At 39.4% G+C, this 17,599-nt stretch overlaps 1 protein-coding gene across 1 annotated transcript; it reads left to right on the forward strand.

Annotated features, from left to right (window-relative positions):
* Positions 1-3,920: 3,920 nt before the first annotated feature.
* On the forward strand, positions 3,921-17,247 carry LOC139934796 (uncharacterized). Its single transcript, XM_071929200.1, has 6 exons — positions 3,921-4,199; positions 5,467-5,515; positions 9,301-9,464; positions 13,484-13,659; positions 16,225-16,406; positions 17,172-17,247. Exons 1-6 carry the CDS (start codon positions 3,921-3,923, stop codon positions 17,222-17,224), a joined length of 903 nt encoding a protein of 300 aa, XP_071785301.1. The 3' UTR covers positions 17,225-17,247.
* Positions 17,248-17,599: the final 352 nt, after the last annotated feature.

Genomic DNA, 17,599 nt, shown 5'->3' on the forward strand with positions numbered 1-17,599 from the left:
GTGAGTTTAGATGGTTGATTTCGAGACCTCAAGTTCTAAATCTGAGGTCTCGAAATCAAATCGTGGAAAATGACTTCTTTCTCGAAAACTATGGCACTTCAGAGGGAGCCGTTTCTCACAATGTTTTATACTCCTCATTACTCGTAATCAAGAAAGGTTTTATGCTAATAATTATTTTGAGTAATGACCAATAGTGTCCACTATCTTTAACTTAACAAAACTTAGTGTTCTTGTTCATCCCTTCCATGGTTTTACTAAAGGCTCGCAAAATAAACCACTTTGCAGATTCAATGCACATCGTATTTACTGCCATGGTTGATTCATAGCCACATTGATGTCACACAAAATACTGAAAAATGCACCCACCCTGGACCATTCCATTTTACGAGAGGGGGACTATTCCGTCTGAAACCCTTTCGCAACAATTTGTCAGAAAATAAACATTCAATATCTGATTTCAATAAGTTACACATAGATCATTTAAAATAAAACGTTGGTAATAATGTGGACGACTCCTTGTAGACACCCACCTGGATCAAAATGACACAACGGGGAACGAGCGGGGACGATTGTTTTGTGATTGAGAACGATGCTGAGAATTAAGCATGACGGATAATTTATACACCGTCCTATATTTATGTAATTGCGGTTGCGACAGTCAACGTCAAATGGCAATGATCTGTGTGTAAATTATTTAATTTAAAGTCTAGTTCACTGCGATTGTATTCAAACGTGTATTAACTATTAGTGTTGTGGAATTTTACATGACTTTAGTTGACTGATTTACTAATAAGCATAGTTTACAGACTCTTGATGAAGTAATTAATTAAATTCTAATTGAAGTAGATCTCTAAGCTCCTGTATGGACCTTGTTTTGAATGTATACTTGATGACTATTAAACTTCTGCAAGATGATCTGGAAAGCTAATCGTTATAACTCTACACGAGAGTCGTTTGTTGAATAAAACCGGGGTAGGGTTACACAACCTAGCTCTCAGGGTCCTGACTAATCTCTGGGTTAGCTTGACCCGGGGGTGGGGTTACACAATCTAGCTCCCAGGGGCCTGACTAATCTCTGGGTTAGCTTGACCCGGGGGTGGGGTTACACAACCTAGCTCACCGGGGCCTGACTAATCTCTGTGTTAGCTTGACTCGGGGACGGTTTAAACAAGATGAGATAGTTCAGATTGTGTGTCAGTTTGAGACATTTCTGGGTCATTTTGACACTTGGGGCCCGCCATGCAGTGTGTCTCTGCTTACAGGTATTCTTACTTGCAGATTTTAGTTTTACTTGTCCATTATGGATTTCATAGCGATATCGTGGAAATTTAACGGGTTCGTATATGCTGCTACTACACTAGCGTAATATATACAATGAGCTCCTGTGAGCCAAAATCTACATTTTGCTTTATAAAAAATCATGTCCCGTTCTTTTAATATAGGTTTTCTCGGTCAAATTCGGCAAATGAGCAGCCAATTTCATTTTCATGCGCTCGAATTAAAGCTATTTTGTCTCGCCGGTTTTTACTGCGTTTCAAATTCAGAATTCGGTCACTCAATTTCGTTTTGAGGCATTCAAGTTCCTAGCACACTCATTCTTTTTCATGACACACAATCGTCATTCAATTTGGCAAAGCTGGTTCGACTAGAAATTTTGCTGATTTAATAATTTTTAATTTCGTAAAGAGGCAATCAATTTCGCTCACCGAGGATTCAAATAAGTACGACTAAAAAAAATACGAATAAACAGATAAACTGTATAAGGCAAACCGTTTCGTACCTTCACAGGTTCAAGATGGAATGCTCCCTTCAAAAAGGCGAAGGTGAGTTGAACACTACAATCAATCTTTCAAAAAATGAAAATTTATTTTCTTTATTTTATGTTTCCAGTAGACTTTACCTTGGGCCCCATGAGGGTTGTTTTCTTCTTAAATTTTTTTTCGGGAGACCTTCAATGGTTAACTGACCAAGACCTGACATTTGAATGTGTTTGAATGTTTTTTTAGTTTGTTTAAAATGTTTTTCCAGTTGTTGTTTTTTGTAAATATTCACCAACCATCTGCTGGCGTGCCAGACATCTTGGCATATTATGTTCAAGAGTGCCAAAACATTAACCGCATGCCTTTAACATTCGTAAGGAAACAACAAGTTAACCAAGCGTTTTTAAGACTGCACAAATATCAGAATTGACTGCCTCAAAATGATATTGAATGACTAAACACACGCCTCAAAAACACTCCTGCGAATTTGAATACAGCTTCGATGAATTGTTAAATTGAATGATTATTTTGTTAAATCGAATGATGTAAAAGTAGATTTGACTAGTCTTAAAATGAAATCGAATGACTCTTTTTTAGTAGCATTCGATTTCGTGCGAAATAGAATAGGCTGGTGGTTAAATTGGCCGCTCATTTTCCGGAATCGACCGAGAAAACCTATAAGTTACAATGACAAATAAATAAAACCCTGAAAGTTCCAAGTAGGTGTTATGTGCACGCCCAAATACGCATTGGTTGATCATTTCGAGAAAAGTGTCTAATTTATTGATTCGTTCTTTTCCACACGGATCCGTGTATTGATCCGTGACCTCATTTATCCTTTATTATTGTATGATTGTGTTTGTGTATCTGCTTGAATAAATGGCCCAACACGTTACCATGGCAATACATGGTTATTTAATGCCTCAGACGTTCTTACAAGGCCCTTTATTATCCGCAATTAACGACTATTTCCCTAATTATGCCAACTGTTAGACTGAGTTGTACCTTTTTTCCCATTCTTCAACCTAAATGACTATATTGTAGCGTTGACCGGGGGTTGCGATGCACACAGCTTTAAATAACACAAACACTGGCTTTTCTATCCCTTGTTCTGGAGCTTTATTGACACTCAAAAAGTCATGAATTTTACACGAAGAAGATTGCTAAAACAGAGGACGCCCTCTCTGGCGAGCAGGTTTAAACGGGAGTCGTTTGTTGAATGAAACCGAGGTGGGGTTACACAACCTAGCTCACAGGGGCCTGACTAATTTCTGAGTTAGCTTGACCCGTTTACACAAAGGTGGGGGGGGGGGGGAACTAGGGTTTTTCTTCGGAAGTAACTATTTTTTTTTCTAAGGTAATTTTTCGTGACTCAAATAAAACAAAAGGCTTCAGCCAATTTTCAAAGGTTTCTTATTTAAGGCTAATGTTGAGATACACCAAGTGAGAATACTGGTCTTTAAAGCCACTGGACACTTTTGGTAATTGTCAAAGACAGTCTTCTCACTTCTTAACATTATGCATAAAAATAAAATAACAAACCTGTGAAACCCTAACCCACACCCCAACCTTGTGAAAATTTGAGCTCAATTGGTCGTCGAAGTTGCATAATAATGAAAGAAAAAAAAAAAACCTTGCCTTACGAAGTTGTGTGCTTTCAGATGCTTAATTTCGAGACCTCAAAATCTTATTCCGAGGTCTCGAAATAAAATTCGTGGAAAATTACTTCTTTCTCGCAAACTACGTCATTTCAGAGGGAGGCGTTTCTCACAATGTTCTATACTATCCAACCTCCGCCCATTGCTTGTTATCAAGTACGTTTTTTATGATTTCGAGTAATTACCAGTAGTGTCCACTGCCTGAAATGAAATTAGCACCTTGGCGATATTAACGTCACTATTGACAACCACGTTTAATATTGATGTAATGCAGCTTTCACCATTGAAGAAACCCGTGTTGATTGCAGACTGGATGATTGGATGTAGCCTATACGTTTGGCAGTACTGTTCAGAGTTAGCTTGTTGATCCGATTGGAGGCACAACTTAAACTACTGTATACACACATTGGCCAAACTTACAATTACTGACTGTGTTTCAAATCTTTGAAGCAATTTCTGTTTTAAAAAGGCACAAGTCATGTCTGTATATCTTATTCTTTACATGGTGTTGCAAATACCTTTGGTTTACGGGAAACTCACCCCATGGTGTGGTGTGATTGACTATGCTTTGGTTGGCCGGAACTACACGACCATAAATGCTACCAAGAATCAAAAGCTGTGTTACCAGGCCTGTCTGAAGGATTCACCGAGATGTAGATCTGCAAATTACCGGCCTAAAGATCAAGAATGTGACTTGAACTGTGCCTCACACTTTGATGTTTGTGCGGGTGGCAGATTGGTCGAGCAGCCTGGGTCTCTCTACACGTTTACGGCAACTGAGGTATTGATGTGATTTTTTGTTTTGTGATATATTTTGATGATTGTAATTATAAAATATGATACCTACCCTACTTTACTACTTATCGTGTACGCACACGCTAAGTCCAAATCGTGTACGTACGCGATACAACCAACAATAAGTTATCGAGTACGTACACCATAAGCGAGAGGTGTTTCATTTGGCGGCAACCTTTCCATACACATCATAGTGTAAGATCGCTTGAAAAGAATGTGACATCAGTTATACACTCAGTAATTACTCAAAACAATTTTTAGCATAAAAACCGACTTCTTGGTAAACTCGCAATGGAGAGCTGTTGATAATATGAAACAAAAACCCTGCTAGAGCCAAGATAGAGCCACGATAGAACCAAGATAGAGCGAAGATAGAGCCATGATAGAACCAAGATAGAGCGAACCAAGATGGAGCCATGATAGAACCAAGATAGATTCATGATAGAACCAAGATAGAGCCATGATAGAACCAAGGTGAGCGAACCAAGATGGAGCCATGATAGAACCCAGATAGATTCATGCTAGAACCAAGATAGAGCCATGATAAAACTAAGATAGAGCCACGATATAACCAAATAGAGCCATGATAGAACCAAGGAAGAGCCATGACAGAACCAAGATAGAGCAATGATAGAACAAAGATAGATTCATGCTAGAACCAACACAGAGCCATGATAGAACCAAGATAGAGCCACGATAGAACCAAGATAGAACCAAGATAGAGCCAAGATAGAACCAAGATAGATTCATGCCAGAACCAAGATAGAGCCACGATAGAACCAAGATAGAGCTATGATAGAACCAAGATAGAGCCAAGATAGAGCCAAGATAGAACCATGATAGAACCAAGATAGATTCATGCTAGAACCAAGATAGCGCCATGATAGAACCAAGATAGCGCCATGATAGAACCAAGATAGAGCCATGATAGAACCAAGATAGATTCATGCTAGAACCAAGATAGAGCCATGATAGAACCAAGATAGAGCCACGATAGAACAAAGATAGAGCCAAGATAGAGCCATGATAGAGCCATTGTGTTTTTTTTTTGCCATTCGACAAAGAACATAAAACTACAACCCTTTGAAGCCGCTTAGTCCCGATGGCTATACGAAAGCTCTCATCGAACCAAGTGAAAATACAGCAACAATATTCTCGATCGAGCGAACTCTGTTAAAAGGTTGCTCTTAACGGCGACTATTGACCTAGAATTATATTTAACATATTAATTATTTGTTATTTGTTTTTATTAGATTGGATGTGACACTCAGCTTGACTCAACCCATGATGTGACTCCCAAAGGTAAGCTTGATTTATTATGGTTGTCCTTCGATAACTAATTTCCAAAGTTAGCAAAATGCTAATCTATTTGTAATTGTCAAATACCAGTCTTCTCACTAGGAGTATCTCAACATATGCATACAATAACAAACCGGTGAAAATTTGGGCTTGATTGGTCGCCGGAGTTGCGAGATAACTATGAAAGAAAAAAAAAACTTGTCACACGAAGTTGTGTGCTTTTAGATGCTTGATTTCGAGACCTCGAATTCTAAACTTGAGGTCTCGAAATCAAATTCGTGAAAAATTACATCTTTCTCAAAAACTACGTCACTTCAGAGGGAGCCGTTTCTCACAATGTTTTACACCATCAACCTCTCCCAATTACTCGTTACCGAGTGAGGTTTTATAGAGGGATTGTTCGTCAGCTTGTATTACGTTTTACAGAGTTTCATACTTATGAGTCAGTTCAGGTAAATAATTGACATAGTTGCTCACGGTCAAAAAATGATTTCTTTTTTTATACTTTGTTGGTGGAAGGGCCTTGGGGTGCAAATAAACAAAATTGCATTTTCAATTCTATTTGTAGCCCGTTGCCATGGTTACGGCTCATTTTGTTTTTTTGGCCACTTTAGGCCGATTTGGGGGCCGGTTTGAAAAACTGGTTTTTAGCTCATATTTACAACTCCACCCCATCAAAATGCAAAACTATTTCAAAAAACCTTTTATATCACTACAAAGTATCATCCTTGGCCTTCATTGAGAAAAAAGAAATTATTGCTTTAAATATCACCCTTGTGCTATTTTTGCATCATGCATTACATTATGTTTTTAGAACTTGCAAAATCGACATTTTTACCCTATTTTGGGACCCCAAAATGTCAACTTGCCAGGGGTCTCAGAAAATGTTCCTTTCGGCTGTGATTAGGGCAAACATTGGTCTTTCCATATCTGGTGTCAAAAACTTGGGCAATTGTATCCTGTTGTTACAGTATACTGCCTCAAAACTAGACTTTTTTCCCCAAAACGTGAAAAATGCCTTTTTAAGGGTCTTTTCATATAATATCGACATACGTGTCCACGGTAAAAAAAAAAGAATATTTTTCTTATACTTTGTGGATGGTAGGGACTAGGGGTCCAAATAAACAACATTTACATTTCAAATCATAATATAGCACGTTGCCATGGTAACAGTTCTATTGTGTTTAGGCCACTTTAGGCCGATTTTGGGGTCTGAAAAACTGTTTTTTTTTAGTAACGCCTCCACCCCACCAAAAAACTAAAATATTAAATAAAACCTTTTCCATCACTACAAAGTATCATCCTTGGCTTTACTTGAGACAAAAAAAAAAATATTGCTATAAATTTCACCCTTGTGCTATTTTTAGAACGTGCATTAGAGTATGTTTTTAGAACTTGCAAAATCAACATTTTTACCATATTTTTTGCCCTCAAAATTTCATTTTTTCAGGGGTCTCAGAATATTTTCCTTTCGGTTTTGATCAGGGCCGAAATTTGTCTTTTTATTTCTGGTAAGAAAAACTCGGGCAATTGTATCCTGATATAACAGAACTGTCTCAAAAATTGACCCTTTTCCCCGAAAACATAGAGAAATGCATTTTGAAATAATGTTGCATTTTGGTCGGGTGGAGTTGTAAATATGAGCTAAAAAACAGTTTGTCAGACCCCAAATCGGCCTAAAATGGCAAAAAAACAAAATGAGCCGTAACCATGGCAACGGGCTATATATAGAATTGAAAATGCAATTTTGTTTACTTGCACCCCAAGGCCCTTCCACCAACAAAGTATTAAAACAAAAATCATTTTTTGACCGTGAGCAACTATGTCAATTATTTACCTGAACTGACTCTTAATTAAGAACTCGTCGCTAACCTTTTATTCCTCTATTTTCATATGGGGTTATCGCGAACCTCTCTCAGTGACCTGCCTGGTGCAATCTTTTATAGAATTTCGCTTTGTTTGCCTTGTGTTTTCCCTCAATGGAAATAAAGGGGATCTTCCTTAAATTTACCTTTGATTTTGACTTTTTTTTGTATAATATAAAAAGAAGTTTATAGGTAGCCGTCTTATGCTTAGAACGGTTCGCATTTTGTTTCATTTTCATGCCATATTTATTTCACTTAATACCATCCGAGTTACACGTTAACAATAACAACAATATCTCTTCATCAACACAGTACGTATAGTGAAATTGCTCACCCACGCCGATAACTCGCAATTTCCGTCGACGTGACAACGTTCACAGCGGTACGTTAAGTACGAGGCGTAAACATTTGTGTGCGGACATTTTTCGCACTGGTGCTTGCATGAAGCAATACTTGATTCCCACGTTCACGGCTTAATTAATTAAAGACAATAAATGGACTGCTGACTACCTGAAATAGGTTTTGCGGTAGTCATAACAACCGATATACATTGTTGCTACCATACAATCTCACTCCTATCTTGCTTTTTTTTTTTCTTTTTTTTTTCTTTTATTCTTTATTTTTCTTATTTTATGCCATTATTATATATTTAACCTTCCTTTTTTCCTCTTTTCATTATCTATTGTTTGATTATCATTTTGAGGAGTTATATTCCTGTTATTTTATTTATTCATTATCATCACATAAACTGAAACAGGAGGCCGAAAGACCAAAATCGTTTCAATGGATAAAGTTAAAGGCACTGGACACTTTGGTTTATCAGGCTTGATACTTCACGGAGGCAACGGGGGCGATTGCCTCCATTGCCCCTTGTCGTTGCCTTGGTGCCCTTGAAATGCTCCAGTAGAAATTTACAATTTCCTCATAGGGTAATTCAGAAATAGATTTTGAGGTCTCGAAATCAAGCATCTGCAAGCACACTTCGTGTGACAACTCTCTATAATGCAAAAAAATGAATTAAGGCACTCTTTGAAGAGCCATGAGGGACATGAGAGCCATGATTTTATCACTCTGTCCTGTAGCCGTTTTCACGAAACTTTACGCAACTCCACTTGCGCAACCTCTGTGGCGCAACTTACGCCATAAACGTTGCGCAAGTGGACTGCGTAAAGTTTCGTGAAATCGGCCCCTGCAGAGGGACAACTCGAAATGTAAAGAGTGGTGTTTTCACTCTTAGGGTAGTTTGTTTTTCCATTATTATCTCGCAACTTCGACAAATTGAGCTCAATTTTTCACAGGTTTGTTATTTTATGCATAAATTATGTTGAGATACACCAAGTGAGAAGACTGGTCTTTGACAATTACAAAAGGTGTCCAGTGTCTCTAAAAGATAAAAATATTGCATTAAAACAGTAGTATTTATAAGTTAAAAATTACAAAAACAAAAAACACAAAAGCCAGGTGGCTGTATCAATACGGAACAAATGAAAAAGGAAGTTAATTTTTGCTGAAATGATTAAAATCATATCAGCAAACACATTTATTAACAACGAGCGAAAAGTATACAGGAAACATCCAGACGGGTTTGGTAAAAATCCTTCTCGTTTTAAAATAATTAGTTTTAGAGTAGTGATTAAACAAAACCTTATTTAAATTTGCCCTCTGGCCATATATAAGTGCAGCCTTGAGCTACCAGGCAATCTCGACGCTCTAAGACACTGCAGCTCTTGAATTGCAAAGGTCGTGGGTTCGAATCACACCCGAGTAATATGTCTATGTTTTCCCCCACAGGACTCGGGAAAGTACTGAGTTTACAGTGCTTACACACATCGGTGTATATTGGTAATACTATTGTTCTTTATCTACGATTGATTATAATTTCCAGCTATTAATACTTGTTTTGCTGTTCATTATTCCTTTTAGGGTCTGATTGGCAACTGGTCTTTAAAGGGGTAGCTGGGTCGGGAGCTCACATGTACCACATGTGGACTGACAATATATGGGATAGCTTGTCAGAGAACTACGGGAACTGTCGACACGAAGCATTGTACAATGCTTGGAACAATGGACAATTGAACATCAAACAGGTGAGTTAATAGACCGATCCAGTAAGCTCCGCCCACTACGCACGTGTGAGCAAGAGAACACGTGAGCCTCTACAATGCCTTTCTGCACAATCTGCCACTCGCGCCAAGCATACGCGCACGCATGTCGGACATGGGCGTCAATCAGGGGGGGGGGACAGGGGGACATGTCCCCCCACCTTTTGGAGGGTGGGGGACACAATATCAAATGTCCCCCCCACCTTTTTGACCACCTTTATCATGAAGCCCAAGTTTTGCACTGTGTAAGACGAAACCCTGTGTCCCTATATGGGCATTAATCATGTGGGCAAAGGATGACACAATATCCCCTCTCTAAATTGGCCCTAGATTGCATCACAGAGCATCTAAAATGCAAAATTTTCCCGGGCCCTTAATCGGGCCCGCACCCCGAGCCGTAAAGGCTTCTCACACGCATGTTCCATCGTTGACAGATTTGCACCTCCCCCTTGAAAGAGTGGAAGGGGCGTGTACCCGACCCGACCCCACCCCACCCCACCCTATTTTCGAAGGGTAGAGGACACAGTATCAATGTTCCCCGTGTCGTTTGACTACCTTTTTTTATTATGCAAATCGTGTTTTGCACTGAGGAACTGTGGAGCACTGGAACACAAATATTCACACAGCTCATTGTTCTGTTTCGTTTGCCATTTGGCCGCTAAATGGCCGAAAGATTGCACCACAGAGCATCTAAAAACACAAAATTTTTCCGGGCCCTTGAGCGGGCCCGGACCCATGCCGTAAAGGTTTCACACCCACGTGCTAACTATTTGACAGAATTTTCACCTAAAACTTGGTTCATGATCCGTACTTGAAGATGCTGTCAACCCAAAAGGTTCTACTGCTGCTCACATTTTACAGATGTTCTGTTCCGTTCTGTATGCCTCTTACTGACCTAAGATTGCACCACAGAGCATCTAGAATGCAAAATTTTCCCGGGCCCTTAAGTGGGCCCGGACCCATGCCGTATAGGTTTCGCACTCGTGAGCCCACTCTTCGACAGGTTTACCCCGTAAAACTTGGTTCATAGATCCGCACTTGAAGATGCTGTCAACCCAAAAGGTTCGATACTGCTGCTCACATTTTACAGATGTTCTGTTCCATTCTGACAGATTTGCCCCATAAAACTTGTGTCTTATAGGTCTGGTGATGATAAGGATGAAACGCCGTCTGAGCATTAGAATGCAGAAACAATATTGGTATAACGAAGCTATAATTGAGTTGCTTTTTAGGTACAATAACCATGATAGCAAGAATAGGTGCATCATAGCTTGAAATAGGCATTTAATTCAAACATCTGAGAGGGGGGAACATCACCCCTCAGATTCACTAGATTGCACCAGAGAGCATCTACGGGCTAAACAAAAATTCCGGGGCCCTAAAGCGGGCCCCGGACCCCACGCCGTAAATGTTATGTCCCCCCCCCCACACTTCAAGACGGATTGACGCCCCTGATGTCGGACCATTGTCGGACCTTCGTTGCATTGTGATTGGTCAATACGTAAAGGGGCGGAGTTTATTGGATCGGTCTATTAGAAACGTTCTTTTATGTGAGTGACAGTTGGTCTTCAAAGGGGCGGCTGGTGGGTCAGGAGCTCATCTGCTTCATGGACTGACAAGACCTGGGGTAGCAACTCAGCGGCGGAAACTATGGAGACGAAATAGTGTTCAACTGCTGGACTGGTGGGAATTTCAACATTAAACAGGGCCCAATTTCATGTAGCTGCTAGGCAAAACAAAATGCTTAGAACGAAATGTCTTCTTTGATAAAAACTGGATTACCAATCAAATATCCACGTGATTTTTAGGATGAGCAAACACCAGCTGAGTACCAGTGACAAATAATATGCAACGCGGCACTTAAAGTCACCTGGATATAGAATTTTGTTTCTTTCAAACATAAGAGTATATGCTTACGAACAATAAAACAATTTCGTTAGTAATTGTTTGTCACGATTTATATGTTTAAAAAATATATAAAGTTGTTTGAGGGGCTGACTCCGCCTACCCCTTTTGTGACGTCAATCGAGGCAGACTTTGCCTGCAATGCGTATAGTAAACACACGTGCAAAGCACATGTACGTCCAAGTAGTGAGTTGGTACATTTCAAAAAGTGTTTTTCTGCATTCAGCAGCAATACACCTGGTCGGCATTGCCGGAAAAAAAACAATTTTTTTCTTTTTTTGAAACGTACAAACTCACGACTTGGTCCGTACATGTACTTTGCAATTGTGTTTACTCTACGCATTACAGGCAAAGTCTGCCTCGATTGACGTCACGAACAGCGCCCTCTCGGGTCGGGGTCTACTCTTAAATTTGTAAATAACATAAGAACTGATTTTTTAAAACCTTAGTTAACTGTTTATTCACATTCCACTCATCAAAGCACATATACTAGTGACAAAAGCTTTATTATTAAAAAAATACCACTTCCAGGTGACTTTAAAGCCATTATACACCTTCGGAACCGAACAAAAAAGCCAAAGTTCACAGATTTAATACAAATAATATACAGAAGGTAATGGTGAAAGATTTCTCTTGAAATATTATTCCATCAAATGCTTTACTTTTTGTGAAAACATTAAAACAGTTATCAATTCTCGATATCGAGAATAACGGATTTATTTTAAACACATGTCATGACACGGCGAAACGTGCGGAAACAAGGGTGGGTTTTACCGTTATTTTCTCCCGATTCCGATGACCGATTGAGCCAAACTTGTACAGGTTTGTTATTTTATATTTAAGTTGTGATACACGACGTGTGGGCCTTTGGACAATACTGTGTACCGAAAGTGTCCAGTGGCTTAAAGTGGAAATTTGCTTGGTATTCCTGTTTTATCAAGGAAGAAAATTCATGTTAAAGACAGTGGACACACTTGTTGTATCTCAACATATGCATTAAATAACAAACCTGTGAAAATTTGAGCTCAATCGGTCATCGAACTTCCGAGATAATAATGAAAGAAAAAATACCCTTGTCACACGAAGTTGTGTGCGTTTAGATGGTTGATTTCGAGACCTCAAGTTCTAAACTTGAGCTCTCGAAATCAAATTCGTAGAAAATTACACTTCTCTCGAAAACTATGTCACTTCAGATGGAGCTGTTTCTCACAATGTTTTATACCATCAACCTCTCCCCATTACTGGTCACCAAGAAAGGTTTTATGCTAATAATTAGTTTGAGTGATTACCAATAGTGTCCACTGCCTTTAAGCCAAGTTTTATGCTTAATAGCTCTACGCAATTGGACCCAAGTCATTTACAATAGGATTTGAGACTGCATGGTGGAAGTACAACAATAGTAAGGTATACACACCATGCATCACCGAGTTCCGTTTCCCGCCTTCGTGCACCAGCAAGTTAATCCTCATCATTCCGTTATGTATCATCAGGATGCGGCATCAGAGTCCGGCTTTCTTCTCCAGAAGACGATCAGAGCATACTCAATTGAAACGTTGAGTTAAAACTTACGGTTCGTTTCAGAACCACCCCAATTCAATTAGAGGTTTTCCATACTCGGTGTTCACGAGAACCTTCTATTTATACCGCGGAGCGCTAGACTTGTAAATCTCAAGGATTTCAGTACAATTATTTTCGTGAATTGTTTTACCCATTTCTTAAAAACTACTGCACCTAGGCAATAATTTTTTTTTTAAAAGCTTTATACCACAATTATCTTCAAACTATGTAAGTTAATTGTAAATCTGTGAACATTGTTTTTTTTTCCTACAAAAAGTACCCAGACCCAGCTACTAATGTTCAGTGCCGGAAAGAAATTAAAACAATTATTTACGAACGAACTCTCACCACCACTTTGATATCAAAGGTATTTTTACTTAATTAAGCCTGTTCAAAATGTGTTGTTTGAATTAAACAATGTTACCCAAACGCACATAGTTTAAGAGAATGTTCACAGGAGACCTCCTGAATTTGAAATCAAGACCCCAGTTTTGATTTTGACGACCAAACCCTAAACAATAATTGTATGAATCTCCACTCAGGTCAAGCTGTCCTTGTATAATCAAGATGGGATCCAAGTTGAATTGGTATTCAATGGAACAGACTCAGACATTTTGAGCTGGTTCACCCAGGAGCGCCTTCTATCCTCTCCATGGAGTGACCTGACACCAACGGTCACTGCTAATTACTTCTCTATTGATGGACATGTGATTACCGAGTACGTATACTATTACTAATGAATGAAATGTTAATTTTAGTTTATTCTAACACCGAGGTGTGTTGCAGTGTGACCCATGTACTTTCCCAAGTCTTGTAGTTTCACAGGCATATTCACGAGGCCTGGTTCTCGATAACTTTACCGACCCGAAGCCGAGGTAAATTATCAAGAACCAGGCCTCGGCGGGTTTAAACCACATTCACCTCAGGTGCCAATTTCCCCCTCGGGTGTACAAAACGCCATGGACCCCGTCACAGCGTGCAACAATATTGTATACTGTTCAATGCTTTCTTTCAACACAACACCCCTCCAGCTATGACATGGTAAGGCCCTCGGGTAAACAACTCCTTATAAGGGAATGCTGTGAGCGTCGCGCGTATCGCGTGATGTGGCACAACTGTCATGTCCCGGCCGTTGCTCTCGACCATTAGACTGTAAAAGTCTCGCACGTAGCGAAAACGAGAACTTAATTCGAAAAAAAGTATATTTTTGTACAAAACCAAATTGTATTGAAATTGTGATTTGTTAAAAAATTCTTAAAGATTATTATTTTTAACGTACTTTTTGTATAATTATTGTTTAATTCGTGTACATAATAATTGGATCGCTGTTCGACATCGACCTGGATGGTTTTTCTAATAAACCCCGTTTGTGAATCACGTCCAATTGGTGCGATCATCACATAGGTTCAGCGATAATGGGAACGTCAATTGGGTAATATTCTTAATTGTTTAGAGTAAACCGGAAACTGGAGGTCAAGTTTTTTTCTTTAGTTTTCATCGTTAATTTGTTGATTTGATTTTACTTTTCTGTTTTTAATCACTTATTTTTACATTCCCAAGAACATATTCACTTTTTAGAGTCATAACTTATGTTAAACTAAAATTATTGACAGAACAAAATCTCCCCAACGTAAAACTCCATTAGGTTGGGACCACAATGGTCCCGGAAGTTCAATTTCTCGCGAGACTTGCACAGTCTATAGGAATTAAGAAACTGTCTTATAAGCACAGTAGTCTGGTCCCATGACCAAAGATTCCTTGACGTCTCTTGTTAAAAATCCATAGAGTTATATATAAGAACTAGAGCGCGCACTGGCCTATATAGACCTTTCTTTTGTTGATAAACAAATCGGCTGGGTTGGCATGGTCGGCCGAATGTTAGTAAAAAACTAAATCTTAAAAACAGATGTTTTAACCAAACTTTCAATTAAATAAAATACCTCTCATAATTATTTGTTTTGTTTTTAACAAAATCAACAAATTTGGTTACATTATTACAAAAAATAGCGATCTTTTCTTAATTTGCACTTACGGCTTTCCATAGTTTTCCAATCTGGGTTGGCAAAAACTCGGGCTGTGACGTTGCAAAAGAAAGGTCTATACGCGCCCCGGTATGCGAGCAGGCGGCCATATTCTAAGTTGACAAAACAGCTATCTCACAGCGTGTGTTTGTGCGGCCATTTTGTAAGTTGAACAAACAGCATCGCGTGAGCGTTCAATAAAAAAAAACCTCAAACGTGTATCATTCAACGCGCGTGCAGAATGACGCGCTTGTCATCTTGCGGTCCCGTGGCGTTTGTGCACGAAGAATCACTCGTGCGCCCTCTAGTTCTTAAATATAACTCTATGTAAAATTTTTAGGGCAGGTATCACCCACGGTTAAAAATAGAGCATGACGCAACTTGTCAGGGTCGGGGGTCATCTCCAGGGAAACCATGTCTGCACTGTGTCGTACTAGTTGCAATCGATAACGTAACCCTCTTCCCGACGGCCGCCAGGCCGGAGGGTTACGAGATTATTTTGATCGGCAATTAATGAAAATCTGGTTCAACAAGTATAATTTCGACAGCTAGTCACCAGATTTGCCCCATTTTTACCACTTTCAAAAATCATGAAACTTAATCCTCAATCAATGTATAATAAACACTCAAGTCAAAACACCTTTGAAAAAATATTTTTGAAAAAAAGGACAACAACTTACCAGATCCCGGAGCGATTTCCCAGGTTTATATATTTTGAACTTGTCCCATCGCTTTGCAAACGCTTTATTTAGGCACAACGCCTGCATTGGCAAAAACTGGCATAAAAACTCCTGGATCTACGGCCGACAGGACTGACATTACGAGTCCGTACCGAACATCAACGATACTGTCCGAATGTTGACGACAACACGTTCTGAACATTTCGGATAACTTCGAAAGAGGAGGAATTCCTCCTTTTTTGTCACGTGATTTTGGGTGATACCGGACCCTAAATTCGACAGAGCCTAGTTGGAGATTTTTGGGTCTGGGAACCAGACTAATAAGCACAGGTGCAAGCTCGCGTGTCACGCCCATGTTTCAACACTTTTTACTGGCCATAAACAAAGGTGACGCACGCTCTCCACCAATAGGAATAGCGAAACTGTCTGAGGTATTTATGAATTTCCCTTTAAGTTGAAGTGTTTCTGATTAAACGATCTTTCACTTCTGAAAGAAGATCGACGGCTTAGATTTTGAAGGTCTTTTTTCCACAAGTAAATATTGGTTCACTTAGTTTCTCCTTCTTGTTAAACGACCTTTAGAGAAAAGCGTTATCATGATCGACGGTTCTACATTAACAAGAACTATAAACGCTGTTCTGGAGACGATGGTTGGCTGGTGGTGATAGAGTCAGAGGATTTTTGCGCATGGGTGATGCCAAGTAGTTATCCCGTCATACTGTATAGCACACAGGACACTGCAGTCGTTTGGGCTACATCAAACGGTACTTCAATGTTTAAATTTCATCTTCCCGCTTTGCTAAGTGTATCAACAAAATTAAACATATCGCCTTTAAATGGTCTATGTACTTTTTGTAGGACAAAAAAACACAATGTCTACAGATTAACACTTCACTTACACAGTTTGAAGATAATGATAGTAGAAATCTTCCCCGAAAATATTACTTGTATGCTGAGGTGCTACAGTTTTTGAGAAATGGACCCTGATATCCAGGACGTCACTGTAGTACAATACGAAAGGTAAGGCCACCAGGGCTACCCCCCCCCACAAAAAATAAAATAAAAGTAAATAACAATAATAAAAATCATGCTTGAAGTATTTTAACATTGAGTAAGAATTCTCCTTTTCTCAAATACTGAGCCGTTTCTCACAATGTTGTATACTATTTACAGCTCTCCGTTGCTCGTTTATAAGTAAGTTTTTATGCTGACAACTATTTTGAGTACCTACCTCTTGTGTCCAATGCCTTTAAGCTTCAAAACTGCGCGAAAACATCCGATTTCAATTTGCACTGGTGCATTCCGTTGATAAAATAATGATAAATCCAACCTAATTGAAAGAGCGTACAGCAATTAACCTTCGAAGGTTTTTCACACATTATTGGTGTAACAGGACATTTCACCATATAGTGCACTGTGGAGCATTCCCATAATATACTGATGTATATTCAACGTATATTGAAATAAAAATAGGCTCTATTCAATTTTAAGATGTGCTTTCTTACCGAGCCTTTTGTCATTGTTTGCAGCTGGACAGTTAGCCAGAGCGGATTACTTGACCATCCACATCGATATTGAGTGAGACGAGACTTTGGAGCGAATCTCCACCGTGCACGACCAGGGCCCAATTTCATGGCTCTGCTTATCGCCGAATTCTGCGCTTACGATCACGATTCCCCGCTTACGTGCAAGCGCCGAAATTCTGCGCTAGCCTTGTAAGCGTACAATACCTAGTAACGTGGAGACGCACGCGCATAAGCCAAAATTCGCCGCTTACCCGTGAAATACGTTTGCCGTAAGCACAGTATTTCCTGCTTCCGTAAGCGCCGATTCTGTGCTTACGGTAAGCAGAGCCATGAAATTGGGCCCAGTAACTGTGCCGGAAATAACAAAGGAGGTTGGTGGTATAGCAGTTGCTATAAAGCTAACTTAAACGGTTTGTATTATAACGACGGAA

The sequence above is a fragment of the Asterias amurensis genome, chromosome 3, assembly GCF_032118995.1.
Source record: "Asterias amurensis chromosome 3, ASM3211899v1".
NCBI classification, from domain to species: Eukaryota; Metazoa; Echinodermata; class Asteroidea; order Forcipulatida; family Asteriidae; genus Asterias; species Asterias amurensis.

What these genes read in the sequence shown, in the direction of transcription:
- LOC139934796 (XM_071929200.1), top strand. Translation starts at nt 3,921, where the DNA reads ATGGTGTTGCAAATACCTTTGGTTTACGGGAAACTCACCCCATGGTGT. An exon ending in GACAATTGAACATCAAACAG is followed by an intron (nt 9,465 to 13,483) that starts GTGAGTTAATAG and finishes ATCTCCACTCAG; the next exon opens with GTCAAGCTGTCCTTGTATAA. An exon ending in GATGGACATGTGATTACCGA is followed by an intron (nt 13,660 to 16,224) that starts GTACGTATACTA and finishes AACGACCTTTAG; the next exon opens with AGAAAAGCGTTATCATGATC.